At 39.4% G+C, this 27,276-nt stretch overlaps 1 protein-coding gene across 1 annotated transcript in view; it reads left to right on the forward strand.

Moving 5' to 3' along the window:
* The first annotated feature begins 6,294 nt into the window (after positions 1-6,294).
* The window catches only part of SEPTIN7 (septin 7), a 64,611-nt gene continuing 43,629 nt past the window's right edge, over positions 6,295-27,276 (forward strand). Inside the window, exons 1-2 of the mRNA XM_056118321.1 lie at positions 6,295-6,309; positions 8,900-9,002. Of these exons, the coding sequence (XP_055974296.1) occupies positions 8,993-9,002 (10 nt within the window). The 5' untranslated portion in view covers positions 6,295-6,309; positions 8,900-8,992. The remainder of the gene's footprint in view (positions 6,310-8,899; positions 9,003-27,276) is intronic.

Here is a 27,276-nt window from a genome sequence, read left to right on the forward strand (position 1 = left end):
AAGGCAATCCTTCAAATCTAAATGATGTTCTAGCTGACTAGAGTTTTGTTTTGTGTATTATGTGTGAGGTATTATTTCACTGAGTATTTTAAATTATATCCCACCATTCTCTTCTGGCTGTTAGAGTCCCATTTGATAGCTGTGTTGTGAATCTTAAGAGAATTCCTTTGTATCTTGTTCCTTTTGATATTAAGGGCCAGTCATTTGCTGACTTCCCTGTACTATCTCTCTGTCCCCTTCCCGCTACTCAAAAGCATATTTAACAGTTTTCAGAGTTAAGTATTCTGTTTTGAAGAACTTGTCAAAGGAATTGTTAGTGTTCAAATCTTTAAAAGTAGAATAGGGAGTGGGGGAATAGGGAGGTAAAGAGATAGTAAGATGTTTACTTTGCAAGTGGCTGACCCTGGTTTGATCCCCAGTACTCCATATAGGTTTCCTGAGCCTGCAGCAGGGAGCACACATCGAGCACAGAGCCAAGAGGAAGCCCTGAGCAAGCTGGGTGTGGCCCCAACTCCCTCCCCCCAAATATATCCGGGGCTAGAGGGATGACTCAGTGGCATTGTGTGCAGAAAAGTTTTGTCTCCACAGTGCTGCTAGAACAAGCCCCAACACTGGAGCTAGGAGTAGTTCCCGAGCAAAGCAGGATATGGTACAAAAACAAAGGCAAGCATGGTTGGAGACAGTATAGTGATGAAGGTTCTTGCTTGCCTTGCCCGCAGCCAACTCTAGTTTGATCCCTGGCACTCCAGATGGTTCCTCAAGCATTGCCAGGAGTGATCCCTGAGCACAGCTGGTGGGTGTGGCACAAAAATGGTAATTGGGTTTTAGATCCCAGTTTTTGGGTCATTTTATTCTTTGGAATGGGAATAAATGGCTTTAGAGTATAAAGAATTTCTTGTGTGAAGAAAGAATCCACGTTGTGCTCAGGGGGCTCCGAGGCCATGGATCAGTATTTGTTCTGATGGTGAGATGCTCCTTGGACCCAGTCAGTGGTATTGGGTTCTGATGTCACCTTGGTGGGGTTTGGGGGCTTCCAGGCTATGCTCTGTGGGGAAGGAAGGGGGTGCAGTATGTGGTGCCAGGGACCCTATTCAGGATCATGTGCATGCAAGGCATGCATTTCTTCAGTCCTCTGAGCAATTTGCCTGGTCTCATAGAATTTTTAAAAGTTTTAGCAATCCAACTGTTAATATATTTTGAGCAGCTTGTGTCTGAGTGTAATTCATTTATAGAAATGTTAAATAACTCAACACTGAAATTATTTGCAACTTCGAGCAAGTCAGTTGCTTAGATTTTTCTTAAATATGAATTTTTGAAGGGCCAGAGAGATGGTATGGAGCTAAAGGTGCTTGCGGTGCATACAGCCCATCCTGGTTCTGCCCCAGCATTACATGATCCCCCTGAGTATCACAAGACGTCGCCCTGGAAGCCCCCAATACCTGCACAGTGGCCTGGGTGATCCCTGGTATGGAGGATCTAAGGCACATCTGTGTCCAGACCCTAGCACTGGTTCTTAGCACTGAACTGCCAGCCCAGTTCGCTGAACTGCCAGCCCAGTTCACTGAGAATTTCTAGGAGGGCCCCCCTGGGCCTCCTGAACACTGTTGGGAGACCCCCCCACCCCATATTTGTGTGCGTGTATACACATATTTATATGAATTTTGACATAGAGATTTGGCATACTAACGAAAGGGTATTATGTAAATGCATCCTTTTTTCAAAAGATCAGTTGATAGCTTTTTCTATCTAATGTTAGAAATCAAGTAATCTCATTACGTAAGTTTTACTAGAAGCTTGGTAACTGTCACTGTCACCATCCTCCTGTTGTTCATCATTTTGCTCGAGTGGGCCCAGTAACATCTGGGATTCTTGCATACAAACCAGGTTCTCCAGTCCTTTGAACCATCACCTTGGCCCTAAATACTGCCTCTGTCATAATTTTCCTTTCCTTAACATTGAAGCACTGTCCTCCCGTTGTTCATCAATTTGCTCGAGCGGGCCCAGTAACGTCTCCATTGTGAGACTTATTGTTACTTTGTTTGGCATGTCACATACGTCACGGGTAGCTTGCCAGGCTTTGCTGTGCGGGCGAGATACTCTCGGTAGCTTGCCAGGCACTCTGAAAGGGGCAGAGAAATCAAACCTGGATCGACCGGGTTGGCAAATACCCTACCGCTGTGCTATTGCTCCAGCCCTAAGCTTGGTAACTACACTTGCTATTTTCACTTGCTCTTATATGTCATGGTTATATATCATTCACATTTATAAATAGTGTTTTCTTATCTAGAGAGTATGTTTCACAGTGTCACTGTGAACAGTTTTTTGTTGTTCAGGAAAAGACTCAGTAGGTGATAAAATGTTCTGAATTATAGACTGTGGTTGATTTTAGAGTTTGATGTCAGGATTCTGAAATATGAAAAGTGTGTATATATTAGCCAATTAGTATAGTCCCTAAATTTGCCGTTGGAGATAATTTCTTCCTCAGAAGAAACTTTCCTGTAAGTGAAGTTTCACTTTGCAGGCTCTCTGAATCTTTCATGTATATCAGTTTGTTCAAGTACACAGGTAAATATGGCACGATTCTCTCTCAGAAATCAGTCATATGGGAGATTGACAACAGATTTAAATAGTTTCAAATTTTAAGTTACTTAAACTCTTGTAATAGTTTATGCAAAGAATTGTGTGCTCTCAGTTTAGTCACTTTCTCAGCATCCTGAGATTGCTCTTATTTATGAGCGTTATAGTCTCCCCTTCCTTCCATATTTGATGTTCTTGTCTCTGCTACTTTCAGTAACATTCTAGCAGAGTTGAGTGGGCCTTAAGACAAATCTTGACTTTTTACTTTTTTGTTTGTTTTTGGGCCATACCCGGTGGTGCTCAGGAATTATATCTGGCGGGCTCAGGGGACCGTTGAACCTGGAGTGCACAAGGGAAGCACCCAGGCTTCTCTACTACCTCTCTGACTCTTCAGCATAGTAAAATATTTTGCTTCTGATTTTTTGGCTTTTGTTGCCTGATCTTTCCAGTGCTTTTTCTTTTCTTTTCTTTTCTTTCTTCGGGGACTATAGGGGAGGTGGGCCAACCTCGAGGTGCTTAGTTAACTCCTGGCTCTGCACTTCAGGATCACTCCTGGCATCCTGCTTGCTGCTCTTGACTACTCAGACCCTTCTTTGTATTCCCTGCTCTTCCTACTCTGACTACTCTGACCCTGTTTCCTATTTTCTTCCTACTCGTGCTACTTTGGTCCTGCTTCCTATTCCCTACTCTTCCTACTCTTGACTGCTCTGACCCTGCTTCCTATTTTCTTCCTACTCTTGCTACTCTGGTCCTGCTTCCTATTGCCTACTCTTCCTACTTTGACCTTGCTTCCTATTTTCTTAAGACCTATCACTATCGATTTGTTTAAGAAAAAAAAAACAGTGTTCATATTCTATTTCTTTTGCTTTTACTGATCCCATCTATTTTATCAGTACCCGTCAATCCTGTTCTGAACCTTCTTAGGTTCTTTATCCACACCACCTGAATTCAGTATGCCCTTTCTTTCTTGGACTCTTTACTAGTAGTCTCTTTACTATTTTCCTTATTTCTACTTGATCTATATTTAAAAAGTGAAATAGGTCAGGTCACTTTGCCTATGTAAAAACTCTCCAGTGACTTCCCATCATGCTTAAAATAACATCTAAACTTCTTACTTTAGGTCCCACATGAGCTGACTTCTGCCTGCCTTCCTGGCCTCATTTTTTATCACTCATTCTCTGGACTTCATTGTAATTCATATAACTTATTTCTGCTTCTGAATGTAGAGAGTTCTTCCATATTTTAGCACAAGGAATGTTCTAGGAAACATTCTTTGTGCTAAAAAATGTTTGTTGAAGAGCTAAAAGCAGTAATATACTCACACAAAATCTGAAGCAGTTTTCTTAGTTTTTTTGCTAGTAGATTCCTTGAGTATTCAGCTTAAAGTATTTCAACTGAAATTCCTCAAGCTTCCTCCGATGACTTCCTCTCTTGATGATTCATTTATTGGATTAATTTCTACCTCGATGGAGCTTTCATTGTGGGTGGAGGTGGGTTGAATTTCGCAGTAAACAAGATGAATGAGATGTATGTTGACAGTGGTAAGTGCTAAGGAGAAAAAATCAAGGTAGTAAAGTCCTGAGGTAAGGATTGGGTGGTATTCATTGTAGACCACTCTGTGACATTTGAATCATCATCATCTCTCTCAGGCAGAAAATGAAACGAATGAAATATCTTGAGGTGAGAGTATGTCTCACATTTTGTGAGTGTGGATGAAAGAGCCCCACGCTAGGCAGGGCAGGAGATATGAACAGTAAGTGACAGTGAAGCCAGATTTTGTTTAACACAGTAGGGGTTCCCCCCCCTACCTTTTTTTGGTCCCACCCAGCAATGCACAGGGGTTACTCCTGGCTAATGCGACCGGGAATTACTCCTGGCAGTGCTCAGGGGACCATATGGGATGCTGGGAATCGAACCTGGGTAGGCCGCGTACAAGGCAAACGCCCTACCCACTGTGCTATCGCTCCAGTTCACATGCATTAGTTTTTCAGCTTTGACTGTACATTGGAATTCGTTGAGGACTTGAAAATATGCTGCTGGTGAGGTTCCACTGCCAAAGATTGATTTAACTAACGTAGGATACAACCTAAGTATTATAAGGTCTCTAGAAGATTCTACGATGCGTTTAGGATTGAGAACTATGAGCCAAATTAGGACTTTGGCTCTTCCTTTTGAGGGAAATGGAAGTCATTGAAGGGGGTTGCCATGGGAAATATACTTTTGTAACTGGTTGACTTTAAATTTTATTATAATTTATTAAATTTCACTTGTATAAACTCAGATTATATTACCTTGTTGTCTCAGATTACTTGAGATAAAATTACTCACCTATTTGTACTGTAGCACTGTAGCAGTGTCCTCCCGTTGTTCATCAGTTTGCTCAAGCGGGCACCAGTAACGTCTCACAACAAACTGTGAAACTTGTTACTGTTTTTGGCATATTGAATATGTCACGGGGAGCTTGCCAGGCTTTGCTGTGCGGGCAAGATGCTCTCGGTAGCTTGCAGGGCTCTCCGAGAGGGGCAGAGAAATCGAACTAGTGAAGAAAAAAAGATACATAGAAGGTAATATTTTCCTTCTCTTTGCTTGTTAGTTGCTTTTGAGTTTTCATAGCTAATACGAAAAACTGAGTATGCCTCTTTTCTTCCGTTGCCGTGGCTCGCCATCTTTAGCTTCCTTCCCCTTGCTTTATCCGGGAGGACGGTGCTACTGTACCTAATTACCAAAGTCCAGTATTGAAAGAATAATAAGCTTTGGCGATTTTTAATAAAATTATAAATATGTTTATTATAAAATAAAATTATTAATATAGTTTGTTGTGTTAATAAAACTTGAAATACAACATTGGTAAAGATTTTAGTTAAAAATTTATTTTTGTCTGGACTGTTTTAGTTCAATACGGAGCAAATCCATGAACAACGGGAGGACAGTGCTACTGAGAAAGCTAAACTATAAATTTTATTTTCTTGGGATTTAAAATGACTTTCTCTAGGAAGTAATAGAGGAATAGAGGTTGGGGCTTCAATTATATAGGTGTTGTGGGAAAGTGGTATAGCTGTATGTCCAAAGCACAGATTTAACAGCAGTGCAAACATTTAATTAGCTTTAAACTACAACCACCGAACTTTGAAATGTGCCTGTTAAGGTGACAGGTGGGGACTGGGGTAGGGGAGAGGGAGCATGGGAACAGTGGTGGAAGGAAGTTGGCTTTGGTGGTGGGATTGGTGTTGGAATATTTTATGCCTAAGACACTTTTTTCCCAAATTACTTTGGAAACCATGGTTCTTTAAAATTCACTTTCTTTATTCCTTCCTAAAACAAAGTACTTTCCATTATTCTCACCATTTTTTGGCGTGACCTCAATGCTGAGCATAGTAATGGAGCCTAATAAATAGATAAGTCATTTTTAATTTATGTTCCCAGAAGAAAAAGAGCTCTGAAAATGGACTAAATCTTACTGGGACTTTATTTTTCAGAGAAAATTAGTACATTGACAAAAAGCATATCCTTAGTTTATTTGTAACTTGCCTCTTAATTTTTTAACTACATGTAAGTAACTTTCTTTTTTTCCTCTTATTTTTTCTATGTTCCAATGGATTTTACCTTTCCTGTTTGGACCAAATATATCCTGTACAATTTTTGGAATTCCTTGTTGACTCTTCACCTGTGAATCTGTTTCTGTTGGAATCTGGAACACTGGAATGACGGAAATGTACCCTTTACAAAGTAGCTGTGAGTAAACTGGTTAATTTATAAAGAGACTTTTTCCCCCTCACTCCTTATCCTTCATATAATGGGACTCTGGGGTGGTGTTTGGGACACACCTGAAAAGTGCTCAGGGACTATTCCTTGGCCTGTGCTCAGAAGTGATCCCTGGAGACACAGGATGAGATGGGAGTTTGAACTGGGGGTATATAGTGCATTGGATGCAAGGCAAACACCTTCCCTTCTGTATACTCTCACTAGCCCTTATATATTTACATATAAATTTAACTTAACAGTTGGGTGAAGTCTGAAACTAGACTTATTTAACGCATATTTTTACCTCTACATACAATAGGTTTTAAGGTAGATGGTTTCATTTATTTTTCTGGTTTGGGTTTTTTTTTTTTTTTTAATTTTTTAAGATTTTTTTTTTATTTTTTGGCCTGTTGGGTGGGGAGGCTCGTCACATCTGACTGATGAGAGATCACTGAGATTCTTCTCTCAGAGATCACTTCTGATGGGGCTCAGGAGATCTAATGTGGTACTGGGTATCGAACCTCGATGGCTTTGTGCAAGGCAAGTGTTGCTGTGGTCCAAGATAGATGATTTTAGAGTGCTATATTCTGCTCAGTGCCCTAATGTTGAAATTTAGCCTTTTTTTTTATTTAATTTGCTCCAGTTATAAAAAATGGGAAAGGAGGTAAATGGTTATAAATTGAATAGTTACACTTTGCAACTAATTTTCTGTTTTTTGCTTAGTTCACTTATGTTCATGATGGCTTTACCTCATGGAGTTTTTCTAATCCCTTTGGAGGCCGTAGCTAGTATTGCACAGGGGTTATGCAGTTCCGGGAAACCCAAGGCCTGTCACTCGAGCTACACTTCTATCCTTCATATGAAGTGGTGTTTTGTTTGTTTGTTTTTTAAAAGTTTGTATTTGGCAAGACTTCTTGAGGGATTTGGGGAAGGATTCGTAAGCAGTGCTCAGGTGGTCTGGTGACCCCATTGGCAATTCTCAGCTAAAATTTGGTTTCGTGCAAGGGCCTTTCATGCAATGGCTGCTTCGTCTCTGCAGTGCTGGGAACTCCCAGGCCTCCTTGATGTGCTGAGGCTTTCCAGAGCTGTACCTGGTGCTGCTTAGGGACTTTGTCATGCCAGGAATTGAACCCATATCTGCACATGAGTCCTGATTGCAATACTGTCTCCTGACCCCATGACAAAACTTTGAAGAGAAATATATACCTCTTAGGAATATTTTACCATTATATATTGGTAAATAAGACCTACCTCTAAGTAAAGTTAGCCTATAAAGCTACTTGGATGGTTGGCAAGTTAAAAAAATATCAGACTTATTTGCTCCACCCATGCAGAAGTGGTTGTCTTTGAAATACTCAAAACTATAGTTATCAGAGAATCAACACCATACCAAAGCACTGAATTAGAATTTACTTTAAAATAAATAAATTTGGATAAATGTGGTGTTTCTGATGATAGAGGCAGCATATGAAACCCTCGAATGATGTATTCGATTTAACAGCTTGAAAATTCTTCACTATAATGAACACTGATTATGAGATCCTTAAAATTTTATTCCAAAAATTGTTTTATTTCGGGTTGGAGTGATAGCACAACAGGTAGGGCACTTGCCTTGCAAGCAGCCGACATGTCCGACCCCAGTTCGATTCTTCCGCCTCTCTCAGAGAGTCTGGCAAGCTACCAAGAGTATCGCGCCCGCACAGCAAAACTTGGCAAGCTAACCGTGACATAGTTGATATGCCAAAAACAGTAACAAGTCTCACAATGGACCCGTTACTGGTGCCCGCTCGAGCAAATCATTGAACAGCGGGAGTGCAGTGCAGTGTTTTATTTCTTTTTATGAAAAAGACAAAAATTGCACTCAGGTATCCCTCCTGGTGGGCTTGGGGCACCATATGGTATGTCAGGGATTGCTTGAATTGACTGATACAGACAAGCTTTTGACCCACTGCACTATTGCTCCAACCCCAACTTTAGTTTGATCCCCCCACACCACATGGATCCCACAAGTATTGCAGTGCACAGCCATGGTGGACACCCGTTACCCCTAGCTGGCTCAGTAATCCCTGGCTCTACAGGACCCAAGCAGCACTGCACCCTTAGAACTTCTTCACATTGAGCCGTAACCTGGTCCTGGAATCACCAGGAGCGGCCTCTAAGCACTGCCTCGGGGATGTGTATCCCTCTACCTGGACCTTCAAGTCCTCAAAATAGCTTTATAGGAACTTGAGATTTTTTATTATGAAATCCCCACTATTTTATTTTAGTTGGGAAGTGAGATTCTTGATGTTATTACAAATTGAAATCTTTCTCTGGGATTGGTGTTTGTAATTTTTATTTTAGTGCCTTGGAGTTTTATAACGGATTATGTTGTTTAGTCATAATTTAGCCAATTTAGTCATAGTTCATTTTGTCCCTAGCTGTAATTAATAAATCTGATACTAAGAAAGCAGTGGATTTGCTATTATTGAGAGGTTTGTATAGTTTTCTATTAGAGCTTAAGAGGGAAATTTGAGATGTTTGACAGAAGAGTTTTGTTGATTCCAAAATAACTTGACCATTTCTTTTGCTTTTTCCTCAGCAACAGAAGAACCTTGAAGGCTATGTGGGATTTGCAAATCTCCCAAATCAAGTATACAGAAAATCAGTGAAGAGGGGGTTTGAATTTACACTTATGGTTGTAGGTAAGATGCAGTTTCTCTGTAAAATTGTTTTAAGCTGTTAATCAAGTCTAAATAAATGTATAAAAATTATAGCCCAATTAACGCCAGGGATCATGTGTTATATTTTATATTATGAATGCATTTAAAAATCAAGTTTGATGACATAATGGGATTTATATATTTTCATGCCTCTTTTTAAAGTGACACAATTTTGGAAGCAATAAAATTTGAAAATTGGTAGGCGATGGTAGAATAGGACGCTAAAGAAGATTCTTTCACTGAATAAACTAGCAATCACCTGGTGATTACTTTCTATTACAGGATATTCTTTTCTTCATATGTTGTAGTAGAGTCATAGGATATAAGCTTTATCTTAAACATCTGTGCTGAATTTTTAAAAAAGCGATAGAAAAGAAGGTCAGAATCATGAGAATGAGTACTTTGGGGATTTAATCATGTATAAGCTAGAGAGTGAGTGAACTATAGCTTATTATCTCCCGCCTATTTGAAAAATTGTCTAGGGTTATTTTTATTGTCATTTGATAACAGAATAATTGTTTAGAAATACTGCCGTATGGGCTGGAGTGATAGCACAGCGGGTAGGGCGATTGCCTTGCATGCGGCTGACCTGGGTTCGATTCCCAGCATCCCATATGGTCCCCCAAACACTGCCAGGAGTAATTCCTGAGTGCAGAGCCAGGAGTAACCCTGTACATTGCTGGGTGTGACTCAAAAAGCAAAAAGAAATGAAAAGAAAAGAAAAGAAAAGAAAAGAAAGAAATACTGTCACGTGTAGAATTGGTACTCTTAATGATAATAATACTAAATGACTACTAATTTTCATTTTTATTTGTCTGATTTTAGAACATAAATCCAAAGTATGATGCAACTAAATTTTCTCTTTCTGTATATCAAGAATGTGAAAGACAGGACAGTGGATTGATGAACAGTTGTCTAGCTGTCTTGATTTTTGTTAATAAAAATTACTTTTTGCTAGTTATACTTCAGACATTTTTTATTTTAGTGTTCTGTTGGATTAATTTAACTATTAAATACTGTTTCATGAAGAAGGGACCGTGTTATCAGTTGACTAGAATATATTACTTGCTGGGCAGATTTTGACTGGAAATTATCTTTTTTGTAGCAACTTCATAATTAACATATGGTACTTAGTCAGCAGACTTGATTTGGTTGAGTAGATGTTTGCAAATGGCTTCCTGTGGAGTTGCGGTGGGTCTAGAGAGATGTATAGAACATAGAACTTAGCTTTTCTTCTGTACTCAGGCAATATTACTTGTGAAGAAAGAACTGTCTCTTTCCTCTACAGATGTAATGTTAGTGACCTGGAATGACAAGCAGTAGACATAAGGGAAAAAATTTTAATTGGTAAGCAAAATTTCCAAGGTCTATTAGGAGAACTGTAGCAATTTAAAAATTGAAGACTGGCTTTCTATTTTTTGTTTGACCATATCTGGCAATGCTCAGTGAACTATGTGGTGATGGAGATGCAGAGGCTAAGATTGGTTGTGTCCTGTTTCTGGGATCAATCACCCATCCCCTGTCCCCACCACCACTCCTGGATGGCTGGTCAGATGAATGAAGGAGGGAATGGGGGCCAGTAGGCTGGTTGGTAATCAGTGGCCATTTATTTGAGTCTCATAGCGTTAGTTATAGAGAAACTGAAAGGTTGAGGAAGCAATTACACATAGGTGTGGTTGAACATTATCATAAACAATGAACAGCTGTAAAGCCTTTCCTTCAGGGGAAGTTCTAAGAGATTAACTAAAGGACAAACTCACCAGCACTCTAGAGTCTTGCTAGGAGATCCAATCAAGGATGGAATTCCATCTAAGGGCTTATTGCTTGCTCCTTTCCTTAGCTAGTAATACATTTAAACAATCATAATGAATTTATCTCTTACTAATATTTCTTGTCAGGGCTGGAAGGATAGCACAGTGGGTAGGGCGTTTGCCTTGCACGCAGCCAACATGGCCGACCTGAATTTTATTCCTCCGCCCCTCTTAGAGAGCCCGGCAAGCTAGCAACAGTATTCCGCCTGCACAGCAAAGCCTGGCAAGCTACCTGTGAAGTACTTGATATGCCAAACACAGTAACAACAAAGTCTCACAATGGAGACGTTACTGGGCCCGCTCGAGCAAATCGATGAACAACGGGAGGACCGTGAATATTTCTAGTTATTTTGTCTGAACACAGTAAGATATATTCATCTTAAAGGGTGATTCTTCCTGGGGACCTCTTGCTTTATCCCAGGCTACAGTCCTCAAGCCAGGTTAGTCTTTCCGAATCCCAGCAGGGTCCTTATTCAGTTACTTCTTTTTGAATCTTGACTGAGTTTGTTCCATGACTGTGCTCTTAACTTACTATACTTTTTAATGAAGCTTAGCCTGTCCCTGTTCGAGGCTAGGGTAACTTACGGCTTGCCCTGTATCCATCCTTGTTCCGTGGAGGGACCCCTGTTTTGGGGTAAAGGTAAAGGTAAAGGCCCTCCCGTTGATCGTCGATTTGCTTGAGTGGGCCCAGTAACGTCTCCATTGTAGACTTTGTTGTTACTGTGTCTGGCATATCGAATACTCTCGGTAACTTGCCGGGCTCTCCGAGAGGGGCGGTTTTGGTGTATTAGGAACTAAAGGCAATTTAAGCTTAAGTCTAGTAAATATGATGGATGCCCAGGAACAAATATTATTCGGAGTCATTTAACCCCCAAGTTACAAAAGCATAGCATTAACTGTCTTCCTGTGCCTATACAAAAGAACATTCCTCTAAAGTAAACTTGGCAAAGGACATAAGAGAAAGAGAAAATCAATATTTCACTTACACAGAATCCAAAGTCCTCAGAAGAATTTGACTTTACAAATCACTGGGTCTGATTTGGGGAATTTGTGGTTAACAGGGGAGGAAGAACACAGAGGAGAAGTTAAAGATAAACACAGAGGATTGGGAGTGCCTGATGAAGTTGGGTGTGTCTTGGGAGCACTGTGGTGGGAGTTGGAGTAACTCAGTAAACCTAAGCTCCCTGTGGGAAGAAAAAGGACAAACCAGTGTTAAACCTAAAAAGCTTAGAACTGTAATCCAACAGGTTGCATGCAAAGCAAACATCTTAATCCTTGTACTGTATTTCCTGCCCCAAGAATAACTACAGAAGTTACATCATTTGCCTTGCACATGACTGACCCCAGTTTGATCTCTGGCACCATATATGGGCCTGAGTAAAGATTCAGTGGGCCCCTCCTTGATCCCCCCACCCCCACGCAAGACAACTCCTTGAATATGTGAGGATCAATAATAGATATGTGAAGATCAATAATAGATAATTGGTATAAAATCTTTATGACATTTGATATTTAATCTTAAATTTTAAAATAGGCAGTCTATAAATGTATTTTGTCCTTCTGGTGTGTCTGTGAACTATGGTTATGCTTCCCTCTCCCTCCCCCTTCCCTTAAGACTTCAACTGAGAATAAAGGAGAATAGGTGACTCTTGTCTCTTACACCATACCTTGATCATTTTTTAAAAATTCGATATTTCTGGTCTTTTCAGATACTAACTAGATGTTAGACTTGCTGAATGCAGAGATCAAACTTTAATCTACATAGTTCTAGTACCTAAGTCATTTGTTTCCCCTTTTTTTTTAATTAGTGAAACACCATAAGGTACAGTTGTAGACTTACAATTTTTTGTGTTTGGGTTTCAGTTATACAATGATTGAGTGCTCATCCCCCCACCAGTGCCCATTCTCCACCTCCAGTGCTCCCAGTATCCCTCCCCCCCCCCATCCAACCCCACCCCTGTGGCAGGGCGTTCCCTTTTGTTTTCTCTCCTTTTGGGTGCTGTGGTTTGCAAAAGAGGCATTGAGTCTCAGTCATGTTCGGTCTAGAGTCTACTTTCAGCATGCATCTCTCCTGGGAGGATCCTCCCAAAACCCTTTATTTGGTGTTCCCTTCTCTATCTGAGCTGCCTTTTCCCCTGGCATGTACGGCTGGCCTCCAAGCCATGGAGTGAACCTCCTGGTACTTATCTCAGCTATTCTTGGGTGTTAGTCTCCTATTTTGTTATTTTATATCCAGATGAATATAACTTTTCTATCTCTCTTTCTGACTCATTTCATACCTAAGTCATTTTTTAAGGAACTCTAATACATTGCTCAGATTATTTTTCAGATTTTAGGCTGAGTCCAAGAGCATTGTTTGCAGAACATAGAAAGCTAGATCATCCTTTTTTTTCCCCTAAATAATCTTAGAGACTATTAAACTCTTCATGAGCTGTTATGTCCTTGTTCTCTAAAATTTAAATCCCAGCACAGTGTTGACCAAGGATCCTTGGTTTAAGGACTGATATGTTGATACAGATTGAGAATTTAAAGTTAGCATTTGATTTCTTTATAAAACTTTTTCTCCTTTGTTGGAAAACTTTTCAATAAACTGTCCACATAAAGAATTTATATGATGTGGTAAAAAATACATTTAAAAAATAAATTTTCAGAAAGTTGGAGCCATTAGATTTATATAAAAATTATCATCATAGAAGTTAAGCTTGTAGGACTTAACCCTAGAGAGATCTGCCTTAGTTGAGGATTTTTTGAGCAATAGAATTGGGATAGACTTTGAGGGTTCAGTCCAATTGGGAAAATAATTCTCAACACCTATATAACATGCTACATTTCAGTGTACTAAGCACTCAGAGTACGCATACTCCATGTACTTAACTCAAATGATTCTTAATAACCAAGTAAGCATTGTTATCCTTGTGTTTAGAGATTAAAAGTGGGAGACATAGAGAAATAAATTATTTGTTCATGATTACATTGTCATATACTAGGTTAGACCCAGAACTGGTCTGTTTCGTATTCAATGACATTCTTTAAGTACTCTGTAGTCTTAATTGAGTGGCATTAGATAAGAGCAGAGTTCAGTATAATATAATCCTTGGTCATTTATGAATTAAACTAGATGTTCTCATTTCCTTAAAATCCTATAGAAACAGGATTCAGGGAGGGATGAATGAATGAGAATTAGAGCACTTAAGTCGTATGAGTAATTGAGTAATTTGGGGGGTTGTTTTTGTGTGTGTTTGTGTGTGTGTGTGTGTGTGTGTGTGTGTGTGTGTGGTTCCATGGAAATGAGGGTCTGATTTAAGGTATGTGGAAGGTGGAAGAGTATGTTTTCCATGTCCTATGTTTTCTGACTTTCACATATTGACACTGTGAGTATCTTGCATGGCTGAGTGTAGTCCAGTCAGAAATACCGCATTTCTGTATGTGTCAGTTACTTTTTATTATTATTATTATTATTATTATTATTATTATTATTATTATAGCACTGTAGCTCTGCCCTCCCATTCATTGTTCATCGATTTGCTCAAGTGGGCCTAGTAATGTCTCCATTGTTGAGACTCGTTACTGTGTTTGGCATACTGAATATGTCACGGTAGCTTGCCAGGCTTTGCCATGAGGACGAGATACTCTTGGTAGCTTGCCGGGCTCTCTGAGAGTGGGGTGGAGGAATCGAACCTGGCTCGTCCAGGGCTGGCTGCCCACAAGACTAACGCTCCAGCCCGATTCTTTTTAATTTTACTGAATCACCATGAGATAGTTACAAGCTTTCATGTTTGGGTTACAATCACACAATGATCAAACACCCATCCCTCCACCAGTGCACATTCCCCACCACCAATATCCTCGATGTACCCCCCTTTCCCACCCTCCCCCTGCCTCCATGGCAGACAATATTCTCCATACTCTCTCTCTACTTTTGGGCATTATGGTTTGCAATACAGACACATGTCAGTTACTTTTTATGTGCTCCAAGAAACAGGTACATGTTTTAGTGTAGGAAGAAAAAACAGGCTGTTGATACAAACTATTTATGGATTAATTAGGCCCTCCCGTTGATCATCGATTTGCTCGAGCGGGCCCAGTAACGTCTCCATTGGAGACTTTGTTGTTACTGTGTCTGGCATATCGAATACGTCACAGGGGGCTTGCCAGGCTCTGCCGTGCGGGCGAGATACTCTCGGTGGAATCGAACACGGGTCGGCCATGTTGGCTGCGTGCAAGGCAAATGCCCTACCGGTTTTAAACAGCTATTCTGTGTATTGATTTTAATATCTGTATCCTAAGATGTAATTTTCTAATAAAAGTAAAGGCCCTCCCGTTGATCGTCGATTTGCTCGAGCGGGCCCAGTAACGTCTCCATTGGAGACTTTGTTGTTACCGTGTCTGGCATATCGAATACTCTCGGTAGCTTGCCGGGCTCTCCGAGAGGGGCGGAGGAATCGAACTCGGGTTGGCCATGTTGGCTGCGTGCAAGGCAGATGCCCTACCCGCTGTGCTACCGCTCCAGCCCAATTTTCTAATAGTTGGAAATAAACCTGAGAAGGTAGAGTAGCCTAAATTTTGAAGATCTTGACTGTAATCAGGATAAGGCGATTGGAATCTTTATTTTGAATCTTACTTTGAACTTTAGTTAAAAACCCAGTATCAGACATGTCAGACAATAAAGACACTTTCTGTCAAACCTGTATCTCTTTGAACTTAGTCTTGACTATACTCTCAGAAAACAATTGGTATTTGTAAAATTCTCATTTTACTTGAATCATTTAAGGCAGTAAAACTCAGTATGTGGATTGGTTTATCTGACTAGCAAATATTTTGGGGGAGAAAAACCAAAATGATGTGTATTATTGTTTTGAATTATTCAAAGATAAAATCCGTGGTTCAGTCATTTCTCTAATCTTAAATATGGTAAAATTTTTGTGGTAGTTTTTTTGGATTTATTGATATGTCAACTTGTTTGGCCTTTCTCAGATGTCTTCAGTAGCAGATTGGCATTTTAATTGGGTGGGACCTCAGAATGTTCTTAGTTCTTCTTAAGATTCAAAGCTTGTGGGGCTGGAGTGATAGCACAGTGAGTAGGGCATTTGCCTCGCAAGCGGCCAACCAGGGTTTGGTTCCCAGCATCCCATATGGTCTCCTCATCACTGCCAGGAGTGATTCCTGAGTGCAAAGCCAGGAGTAACCCCTGAGCATCGCCAGGTGTGACCCAAAAAGCAAAAAAAAAAAAGAAAAAAAAAGATTCAAAGCTTGCAGAGGATTTTTTTTTTTTAATGACTTAGCAGAAAGCTTAAGAGAAGCTTAGTTAACATAGTATCCTGTATAAAGTGACTGTCTTTGTCATTTCCCTCTACTTAAAGATCTTAGGCAGCCATGTAGTGCTCGGGTTTGACTCTGCTTAGTGCGTGCAAGATGTGCACACCAGCCCTTCCAGCTCTTTCCTGGCTCTCTTAATCACTTTTTAAACCTAGCAGTAAATTGTAATTGTCCTTTGATGGTTAGATACACTTTGATATCCTACTTAAGGGAAAATACAGATTTTGATTACTTTTGTAGGCTAATTATACTAGACTTTGCCTCATCAGATATCAGAATTGTAATATTCATGGTTATAGCTATGCTTGTATTTTATTTCTTTTGGATAAAACTTTGGATATTTTAATAGTTCACTCTGAATCTCTCTCAAAACTTTGCATTATTTTAAAAGTTTCAGCATATGATACTGAATTGCCGGAAAATAGCTTGTGTGACTGTTTCAGACTCTCCAAGTATTGACAACCTCCTTTACAACACTGTCAACAATGGCTGTTACAGTCTTTCTTGGCCAGCATAATGCATAACAGTATTATTACTTCCCTTCTCCCCCCATGTTTATTTCTGGTATTGAGTCTTTTGTAAGTGGTAGATTCCAGTTTTATTTTTAGTACTTTAAGAGTATTGTTATAGTTTGTTGTCAGGCTTTAGCAATTTTTTTCCAGAATCCTTTCTGTGTTGTATTTTGTAACGGCTTAATATTCAGATTATTATCCACTCAGCCTTTTTTTTGGGCCATCAATGTCCTCTTGCTAGCAACCTCTATCAATAATCTAATAACTTCTTTAAGGTTATTTGGGGCTTCACTTTTTTTAAGTGTATAAATTTTGACTTTTAAATTTTGAATCTTAAATCCACATGTACTTTTTTTATATAAGAAGTGAAGCAGGAATAGTCTGTTTGGTCTTTGAGTTTTCAGGCCACACCCACTTGGGGCTATTCCTGGCATTGTGCTTAGGGCTACGTCTGGCTTTGTGCTCAGGCGATCATGCGATCATCAGTTCCCACTCCTGCTTTGAAAGTATGCTCTCAGCATGTTGAGCTCTTTCTCTGACCCTTGTTTTTTCTTTAAAAGTTTCAATAGTCTTTTCAGAACTGTATTGCAGCTCCATTTAAATATGCCCATATTGCAGTTTAGTTCTTTTAACCATTGATATTGTTCATAGTTTAGTTTTCCGTATATTAATGCTACTTTATTACAGTTGTAAATTATAATATACTTTGTTATTTATGTGGGAAGATTCTGGATTTTGTTAATTTATATAGGTAGGTGAATAATTGAAGTAATTGCAGATTGTTTTATTTCCTATAAAGACAGTAAATGCAGTAATATCTACTTCCTCTGAAAAGGAAACCCTTTATCATGATACCTGAAAATAACATGAAAATTAAGATATATGGAAAAAGTTAAAAGTTTTATCAGTCGTTTCTCCACAATGGATGTTAAATTTGCTTACTTCTGCTCTTGTTACAAAAGAATGATAATGTGTATCTTCAAATGCAAGATATTTGTGGTTTGTTGATGGGTTGCAGAGGTCACAAAGATGCATTTCTGTCATTGTAATACTTTTGAAAGGCTTATTGTAGCAGAACATTTGGACTGTTTTGATCTTGGCACTTACTGATCTAGAGTACATATAGATTGTTTTCTTTATAGTTGCTGCTCTTAAGTATTATACTTTGAAGAAAGGGTAAGTATTTTCGCCCTGAATTTGGAGAGATGATTGTATATTTTAAGGTGAAGTTATTCATTCCATGGATACTATAGCTTTAGATGCATGAGAAAAAAAGATGACAAATATTAGGGAATGATAGGGGAAAAATGAAATATAGGTTAACTACAACATTACTGGTTTTGTGATAAGTGGCATAAGTATATGTAAGCCAAAAGCTATTGGAGTTTAGGGAAAAAATGTTATTGCTAAAAGTTCTATCATTTACACTAAATGATACACTGCTAATTCTTGGGAAACTGGAGTTATTTTTTTCATGAATTAGAAGTGTATTTATTTTGCTGATTTCAGTGTAGTAATTTCAATGTATTGAGCCAAATTCTTTTTTTAATCTGTTTTCATTATTTTTTTTAATTTTTAATAGTGAGACATCATGAGGTACAATTGCAGACTTACACATTTTTATGCTTGAGTTCCAATTATACAGTGATCAAATACCCATCCCTCCACCAGTGCCCATTTCTCAGCACCACAGATCCCAGTATTCCTCCCACCCCCTATTCCCCCCCCCCCCCACCCTGCCTCTGTGGCAGGGCATTCCCTTTTGTTCTCTCTCTCTTATTGGGTGTTGTGGTTTGCAAAAGAGGAAATGGGTAACAATCATGTTTAGTCTATAGTCTACTTTCAGCATGCTTCTCCCATCCTGGGAGGATCCTCCCAACACCTTTATTAGGTGTTCCCTTCTCTATCTGAGCTCCCTTTTCCCCTAGCATGTGTGGTTGGCCTCCAAGCCATGGAGTAAAATTCCTGGTACTAATCTCGGCCATTCTTGGGTGTTAGTCTCCTTTTTTGTTACTTTCTGTTCCCCAGATGAATGCAATCTTTCTATGTCTATCCCTTCCTTTCTGAGTCATTTCGCTTAACATGATACTTTCCATGTAGTACCACTTGTATGTAAATTTCGAGACTCCCTCTTTTTTAACAGCTACATAGTACTCCATTGTGTAAATGTACCAAAGTTTCTTTAACCAGTCATCTGTTCTCGGGCACTCAGGTTTTTTCCAGATTCTGGCTATTGTAAAGAGTGCTGCAATGAACAGACAATTGCAGATGTCACCTCAACTATACTTTTTTGCCTCTCTGGGATATATTCCCAGGAGTGGTATTGCTGGATCAAATGGGAGCTCAGTTTCTAATTTTTTGAGAAAAGGGCTGAACCAGTCGGCATTCCCACCAACAGTGAAGGAGTGTCCCTTTCTCGCCACATCCGCGCCAGCACCGGTTGCTTTTGTTCTTGTGGATATGGGCCAGTCTCTGTGGTGTCAAATGATATCTCATTGTGGTTTTGATCTGCATCTCCCTGATGATTAATGATGTGGAGCATTTTCTCATGTGCCTTTTAGCCATTCGGATTTCTTCTTCGTGAAAGTTTCTATTCATTTCATTTCCCCATTTTTTGATGGGATTGAATGTTTTCTTTTTGTGGAGTTCAACCAGTACTTTGTATATCCTTGACATTAACCCCTTATCGGATGTGTATTTGGCGAATATCCTTTTCCCATTCTGTAGACTCTTTGTTTTTTGGTCACTGTTTCTTTCGAGGTGCAGAAGCTTCTTAGTTTAAGATAGTCCCATTTGTCTATCTCTGTTTTCACTTGCTTGGCCAGCGGTGTGACATCTTTGAAGACACCATTAGCTTCTATGTCATGGAGGGTTTTGCCAACTTTTTCCTCAGTGTACCTTATGGATTCCGGTCTGATGTTGAGGTCTTTAATCCACTGTAATCTTACTTTTGTACATGGAGTTAGGCAGAGATCTGAGCCCACTTTTTTGCATGTAGCCGTCCAGTTTTGCCAGCACAATTTGTTAAAGAGGCTTTCCCTGCTCCACTTCACTTTTCTTGCCCCCTTATCAAAGATTAGATGCTCGTATGCTTGGGGGGAGATGAGACAAATACTTTTAACTTTTTTTGTGACACATTTGTTTCTTGACCTATTCCTCCAAATACTTGTCTACTTCCCATCCTCAAGGATATTTTCCATAATAGAACATCAGAATTAGAAAATAACACTATATTTGTTTATATACATATGCACATTGTATTTGCTATATGTATTTTATTTAATAAAATCCTTTAAGTTTATGCTATTTCTATTTTCAGTTCATCACCATAAGGGTTGTTCTAGTTTTCATCTTTTTTTCTAGTTATAATGTTCTTCTGATGGAGAAATACAGTTTTATCCTTCATCAGTCTCCAGTATGTAACTGCTCTGCTGCATTCCCAGGTGCTCCATCTGAGTCTGTTTGCACATTCTGTCAACCTACCTGGCTCCCACACCTCCTGCCAGGTCATTCCTTTGGTCACTCCTCCTCATGTCAAATAGTTTATGTATGTGATGTTCTCAGCCTGCTGGCTTCACACATTATTCTAGTACTTTTGGGATACATCTTTATCTTACAAGTTTTGATACCTGCTCTGGGCCATCGTGGCTCTCCCTCCAGCATAGATACTTGCCTTTCTCAGCTCCAGTGAGTTTTTGGTGGGGGTGGAATTTTCAAGAAGGGTATTGGAAGAGAAAGAGCTGAAATAGTTTTGAAGGGCTTAAAGATTGTATCTAGTTGGTATACGAATAGAGAGGACAATTTATGGGGTTGATGATTGCATAAGTTTAAAAAATTATAATTTGGGGCGGTCTTTTTTTTTTTTTTTTTTTGCTTTTTGGGTCATACCTGGCAATGCACAGGGGTTATTCCTGGCTCTGCACTCAGGAATTACTCCTGGCGGTGCTCAGGGGACCATATGGGATGCTGGGAATCAAACTCAGGTCAGCCGCGTGCAAGGCAAATGTCCTACCTGCTGTGCTATTCCTCCAGCCCCAATTTGGGGCTGTCTTATGGAAAAATATCTAATGAAGATGAACCTTAAAAAAATTTATCTTATATTCAAATTATTTACATGCATGTATTGTATTGCAGAGGTTCAGTTATTTACATATTTATTACATTAATAAACTGGTTCACTCATATAGCCTTTCAAATTAACAATTGAAACAAATAGATGAAAAGTATTTAGAAAGAAAATTTAAATTGTGACACTTACGTAGCATTACCTAGAAATCTCAAATAAGCAGATGGTAAACACAAGGTCATTGCAGGGTGACTTGTGCTTCAGTTCTTCACTGTCACTGTCCTTTTGTTGTTCATCGATTTGCTCAAGCGGGCCCAGTAACATTGTGAGACTTGTTACTGTGTTTGGCATATCGAATACATCTCGGGTAGCTTGCCAGGCTTTGCTGTGCGGGCAAGATACTCTTGGGAGCTTGCCGGGCTCTCTTGAGAGGGGCAGAGGAATCGAACTCAGGTCGGCCATGTTGGTTGCATGCAAGGCAAACACCCTACCCACTGTGCTATCGCTCCAGCCCACTTCAGTTCTTAACGCAAGTTTCTGTGATGGAAAACTCTGAATTACTGTGTTATAGCTGGTGATAATAACAGTAATACAGGATATTTCAAAGAGGCTAAAGGTGAAAATTGCATAAATGGGAGTTGCAGGATGGAAACAGGGTTGAAAAAGGTTGAGAAATACTGCTCGCTATATAGGATTTTTAACATGGACTTAGATTTTAATTGATGGGCAATTCAGGTAATATACACTCAGCAGTAAAGTTCTAAGCTAATTTAAAGTGCTAGCTAAAACAACCTCCTCACCCTTAAAGGGAATTTTTTTTTTAAAGAAGGGTGCATTTCTAATTACAATCTAATATGTGTGATTAGAGCAAGCACCTCAACCCTTGTACAGTCTCTCCAGCCCCAAGATAAAATGGGGATAGAATGAACTTTCCTTAATAGAGTTAAAGCTGTAGACCGTGCAAACCCACAGCTACGAACTTTCCTTAATAGAGTTAAAGCCGTAGACCATGCAAACCCACAGCTAACAGCATACTCAATGGGGAATGTTTCTGGCAAGCTATTCTGTACAGCAGCATTTTTTGTGGAAAGCAGATTTATTTATTGTGCTAGTTTTTGTACTAGTTTTAGCATGCTGTACTAATTTCAGATTAATTTTTGCCACAGTGAGCTTTATGACCTTGAACAGATCACTTTGAATCACAATAAACACTTACCTAGTTTTCTTAAACCAGGCACTGCACTAAGATTAAAAGCCTGGGGGAGTAGGATGGTGGTTTATTGAAGACACCTGAAAATAATTCTTGAGTGTAGACTTGAGACAATGGTGTACGTGAATGTATGTTATACACACATACACACACACACACACACTGTATATATAAACTTAAACACAGTTTATTAGCCACTGTATAAACTAAGATGACAAAGACTAAATGAATATCAGGGCTGGAGTGATTGAATAGCAGGTAGGGTACTTGCCTTGCACCTGGCCAACCTGGATTCAATCCCCGGCGTCCCACATGGTTTCCTGAGCACTACCAGGAATAATCCTAGGTTACTTCCATTAAGAGGCCATGGGTGTCCATGTGGTATTGGACATGCAGAGCATATGCTGTCAATTTTGTTGTTTTTAGCTCTTTGCTAGTTGCTTATTAGGCATATTCATGCTACCTAGGATATCTTTTAATTATTGTGAAGCTTATGCCTTTGTCTACTTAGGTATTTCTTGAAAAACAAATATTGGTGAGCTAGAATCATAGTTACCAGTGTGATAGTACAAACCATTGCTGGTATCAAGTATAAGTTTTTTCTTGTGTGAGATTTAAAGAACTTGAATCTTTAGGTCATTTGGTAGTTCAAGCGTGTCTGCTTAGAACTACTCTCAGCTTTTTAGAACATGCTCCCTTCTCAAGATAAATCAGTCCCCTTCCTTCTTCGATTCTTTCTAATAGATATTCATGTAAAAACTTTGATTCTTCTCTCCTACAGTATATCCATGTGAAAACTTTCTTCAGCACTCGCTGTTGTTCTATGCTCAGGCTGGGAAGCAGTGCAGGGTGCTGGGGCTTTGAATTGGGATCCAGTATCTACAAGACTAGTGTCTGGACCATTGGCTACTCCTTCAACTCTCTCTTTCCATCTCTCTCTTTAACTCAGGAATGTACTCAGTGACTGTGAGCTGCCTTCTGGTTTAATTGAGCTCTTTACTGTGATAGATTTTTTTTAAGAGACGTACAAAATATTTTCTCTAGTTCATATTTCCCAAACTAGTATTTCTTTACAAATTAGAACTATTATTACTTTTTTAAAATGTAGGAGTATTGCTGTTTATTCAGCCACTGATTTAGCTGACTGAAGCAGGCATGAACTCATTACATTAAAAAAAAAATTGTATTGACTGTGCTTGAGATAGACCATTATAAAGATAGTTATGATTGGGTTTCAGTCGTACAGTGATCCAACACCCATCCCTCCACCAGTGCTATTTCCCAGCACCAGTGTACCTGGTTTTCCTTCCATCCCTCAACTCCTCCCCCCACCTCCAGCCTGCGTTTATGGTAGGCACTTTTGTTCTTTCACTCTCCTTTTCCTTTTGTGCATTATGGTTTGCAATACAGATGCCAAGAGGTCATCCTGTTGGTTCAGGGCATTCAGTATTTTTATTGTGAAGGTAAGGCTGGAGTAGCTTTTTAACTGGGTGGCAGCTTTGGGGTGTGGATATGAGAGCTGAGGCTTCCAGAAATACAGGGAGGTGGGAGTAGGTAGTCCATCCCAACCCCGAGAAAACCTGGAGATTTCAGTCACAAAACCTGCATATTCAAATTTTCAGCAGATTATATCCTGGTGAGGTCCAACCCAAGATGGTGGAGTTCAGCCAGGGACATGGTGGTGATTTTGGTTTGTGGAAGCAGGCAGCTTGTCTGGGGCTCTGCTTGTGTGGGTAACATGCTAACCTGCCCCCTCTGATTTTCCTTGGTCTGCCCGGGTCCTAGATTAATTGCAACTTTTGATCTCTTTCAAGATTGATTTATGGGTCTCTGGAGCAAGGCTGGAAGAAGAGCTTGTGTGGTGATACTGGAGTTGGTTCATGCAGGTGTTACCAGGAATATAGAGAAGTAGGAGGAGGTAGCCCATCCCGACCCCAAGAAAGCCTGGAGATTTTAGTTTAAAAAAAAACCCCACATATCTGAATTTTTAGCAGGTTAATATCTTGGTGAGGTCTCTCCTGAGAAGGTTGAGTCCAGCAGGGGGTGGGGGAACATGGCGTAATTTTGAATTGTGGGAGCAAGTGTCTCTGCTTGAGTGGACACTAAGCTGACCCATGCCCCTCCAATTTACCCTGATCTGTTCCGCCTTGTTTGGGTCCGAGGTTAACTGCAGCTTTTGATCTCTTTCAAGATTTATTTATGGGTCTCTGAAGCAAGGCTGATGAATGAGCTTACATAAATGAGCTTGTATAGCTGAGCCGGAGATGGTTTGTGGGTGTGGCTCCCACATACCTAACTTTTGGCCATTTAATTTCTCAGGAAACTTTGTTCCAAATTGTTAGGGTCCGGCCAGAGGCACAGCGGCAATTTGGGGGTATCAGGAAGCCTGAAGGCACCACCAGACTGATGATACATTTGCCCTGTGGGTACATGTTGATCTGCTTGCTGGTGGCTCCGTGGCCCTGTCAAATTACAATTCCTTATTCCCTTTATGAATGGCTGGTTATAGCTAGGCTCTAGAGAGGAAGTATGTTTTTTTTTCCTTTGTTGAATAATCATTTAGAGGTGAACACGCATCTCTCTTGCTTGCTTGTCTGTTTCTTTGAAAGCCCGTGTTCTCTCCAACATGTATGTCTCCCTTTCTCTCCCCTCACACCTTTCCTTAAAAACAAAAAACATCCAGAATCTTAGACAATAATGTGAGAATTAAAAGGAACCTATAACTGAGCTCATAAATAGTATTTATCAATTTTAGCTCATTTTCACTTTAGTAGAACTTAACAGAAATTTGATGTGTGACTTAAATGGTAGAGTTAGGTACAGCTTTACAAAGCTGATGTATGATTGTTAGTAAAGTTACTTAACTATCGTAAGTAAAGCAGCACATTTCTTTATAAAATTATGGTTTATGGCCATTTTTTAACCATGAGAAAAATTCCAATCAGGCATTTAGGTTTTTTTGGTAACGTAAATAAAACAAATTTTCTAGATTAAAAGTATACTTACCACTTGAACTGGGTTATATAAGGCATATTTTATCTTTGATGAAAAAACAAGCCCTTCTTTAAAACCTTACATAACTTTTAGGCACATTACAAATGAAGTCTTTTTTTGTTTTTTTTTTAACTGGGTGAATGAGGTCATTATTGAGTGATTTGTTTGCTTCTGATATATAGAATTACTATTTAGTGCTGTTGGTCAGTTACTGTAATTAGAGTAAGTTGCATTTAGATAATTGCAGAGCCTGATCATCAGATACCTGTTTTGCTTGCCTTTGAGGGTTAACATCAGTTTTTATGTCAAAGGATACTTTAATGATTTTGAGGAAGTGAAAATTTAATAGCAGATTTCACATGTATGAAATACCTTGGAAATAATTGATACCTAATGTAATCTGTGCTGGTCTTGATAAAAATTTTAAAAAGAAACATTTTTAAAAAGCAAAGAACTCCCCTTTATGTATTTTTGTTTACCTATAGTGTATTATTCTTCACTGTAAATCTGCAGTCTCAGTTTTCAATCTACTTAACTCACCAGTTATCTTCTCTCCTTAACACAGAACTGAATTTTTTTGTGTGTGTGTGGTGTGTGTATGTGTATGTGTGTGTGTGTTTGGGCCAGACCCAGTGGGCTTATTTTTGCTCTGTGTTCTGGGCCTGCATTGAATTTGAATCAGCCGTGCACAGACTGTCCATACTATTTGTCTAGGCCTGTAGAAGTTTTAAAAGTTAGTGATATCATCCATTTTCTTAAGTCTCTTTTTTGTCTCTTTTTAGTCACATTTTCCCTTTCTTATTGTGGTACTGCTTTTAATTTACTGGTTGTTTAGGATTGTTTCCTAGTTGTCATCCTTAAATGTTGGTGTAATCTGACTTGTTGTTGTTTTTGAGTTTTGGGCCATACCCAGTGGTGCTCAGGGCTAACTCTAGGCTCTGTGTTCAGGGATCACCCCTGGCAGGAATCAGGTAATTATTTGGATGCCTGCATGCAAGTGCCCCACTCATTGTACTGTCACTCTGGCCCTTAATTTGGCATTTGGTCCTATGCCCAAATCTATCACTAAATTCCGAAATTTATATATGGAATAAAATTAGGTGCAGGTAAGTTGAGTTTTCAGAGGATTTTGAGTTAGCATGAAGAGTAAAACAAAATCTTTTTCTGGCAATGAAAAGCCTCCCGAGATCCAGCCAATGGCCTTCATTCCACACTTCTGCTGTGACTTCAGGAAGAGATCAGACTAGCCGCAGCAGCTGTACAAACCAGGCCAAAGGTCCATCAGACGAGAAGATCTCTCGGTGAATTGTGCTCTTCATTTGCATTTCCTCGTCTTGAAAGATTCATGCTTCAGGAGTAGGGTATCTAAAATATGTATTTTCTTATTTAACCAGGGTGTTAAAGTATTGCCATATACCTTTCAGAGATCAGTGCTCTCTTACTACTGGATTAGTCTGTAGCTTCCAGCTAGCTATCATTTGGCATCTGATTGCGGATCTGGGCAGGAAGGATTACAGCTAGTCAGTGTTTTCTGTGTTGACTTTTTTCTCTGGCAGTCCTCAACTCAGAAAAATTAATTTTCATTCCTTTCCTTTCCACCCATATAGCAGTGATATTTTAACTTAGTTAACACATCTGTTTTCAAATCATTTTGAGAAGCATCTTTAAGCTATATGTGGAAATACTGTCTGAATATTCTGTGGTCTGAGTCCTGGGTAGAATGTAGTCATTTTTTGAAATAGCTTATTAAATGATTTTAGATGCACTTTGGGGTAAGAATCATATGCTTGTATCTTAATATAAATTGGTGCTTAATTGGTATCGTCATATATGCTGTTTGAATGTTTTTTATGTCAGAATTTTTTTATACTATACTAATAAATAAGGCAGTAAGTTATGTTATTTGTATTTTGCAAAGTATTAATAAAATATGATTGGTTTCACGTGGTAATAATTAAATAAAACTGGCTTCAGACTCCTGGCAAAAATGAGTGGGAAGTCAAGGAGCGGTATAAACACTCCACTTCCCTTTGTAGCACCAGCTTCCCTTTCCTATGCTCCTCCATTGTTCAGTATCCTTAACATCCTCTTTGTAAAGATCCTTTGCTTGCTTGCTTTTCCACAGTATAGACGCAAGGTTGAAAAGTTGTCTTTGGCCCTTTGAGCCATCTCTTCGACCCCCCCCCCCCCATCATTTTCTTCAAAGTTTTACAATCAAATATCTAATGAATATTTTATTTGAGGGCTTGAAACATCCTAGAATGATGGTGGGATGTGCACAGTATTTATTCATTGGGACTCACAGATAAAGAGGGCATGGGTTTAGTACACTTAGCATGTTTAAGAA

Source organism: Sorex fumeus, unplaced genomic scaffold (assembly GCF_029834395.1).
Source record: "Sorex fumeus unplaced genomic scaffold, SorFum_2.1 ptg000037l, whole genome shotgun sequence".
Taxonomy (NCBI): domain Eukaryota; kingdom Metazoa; phylum Chordata; class Mammalia; order Eulipotyphla; family Soricidae; genus Sorex; species Sorex fumeus.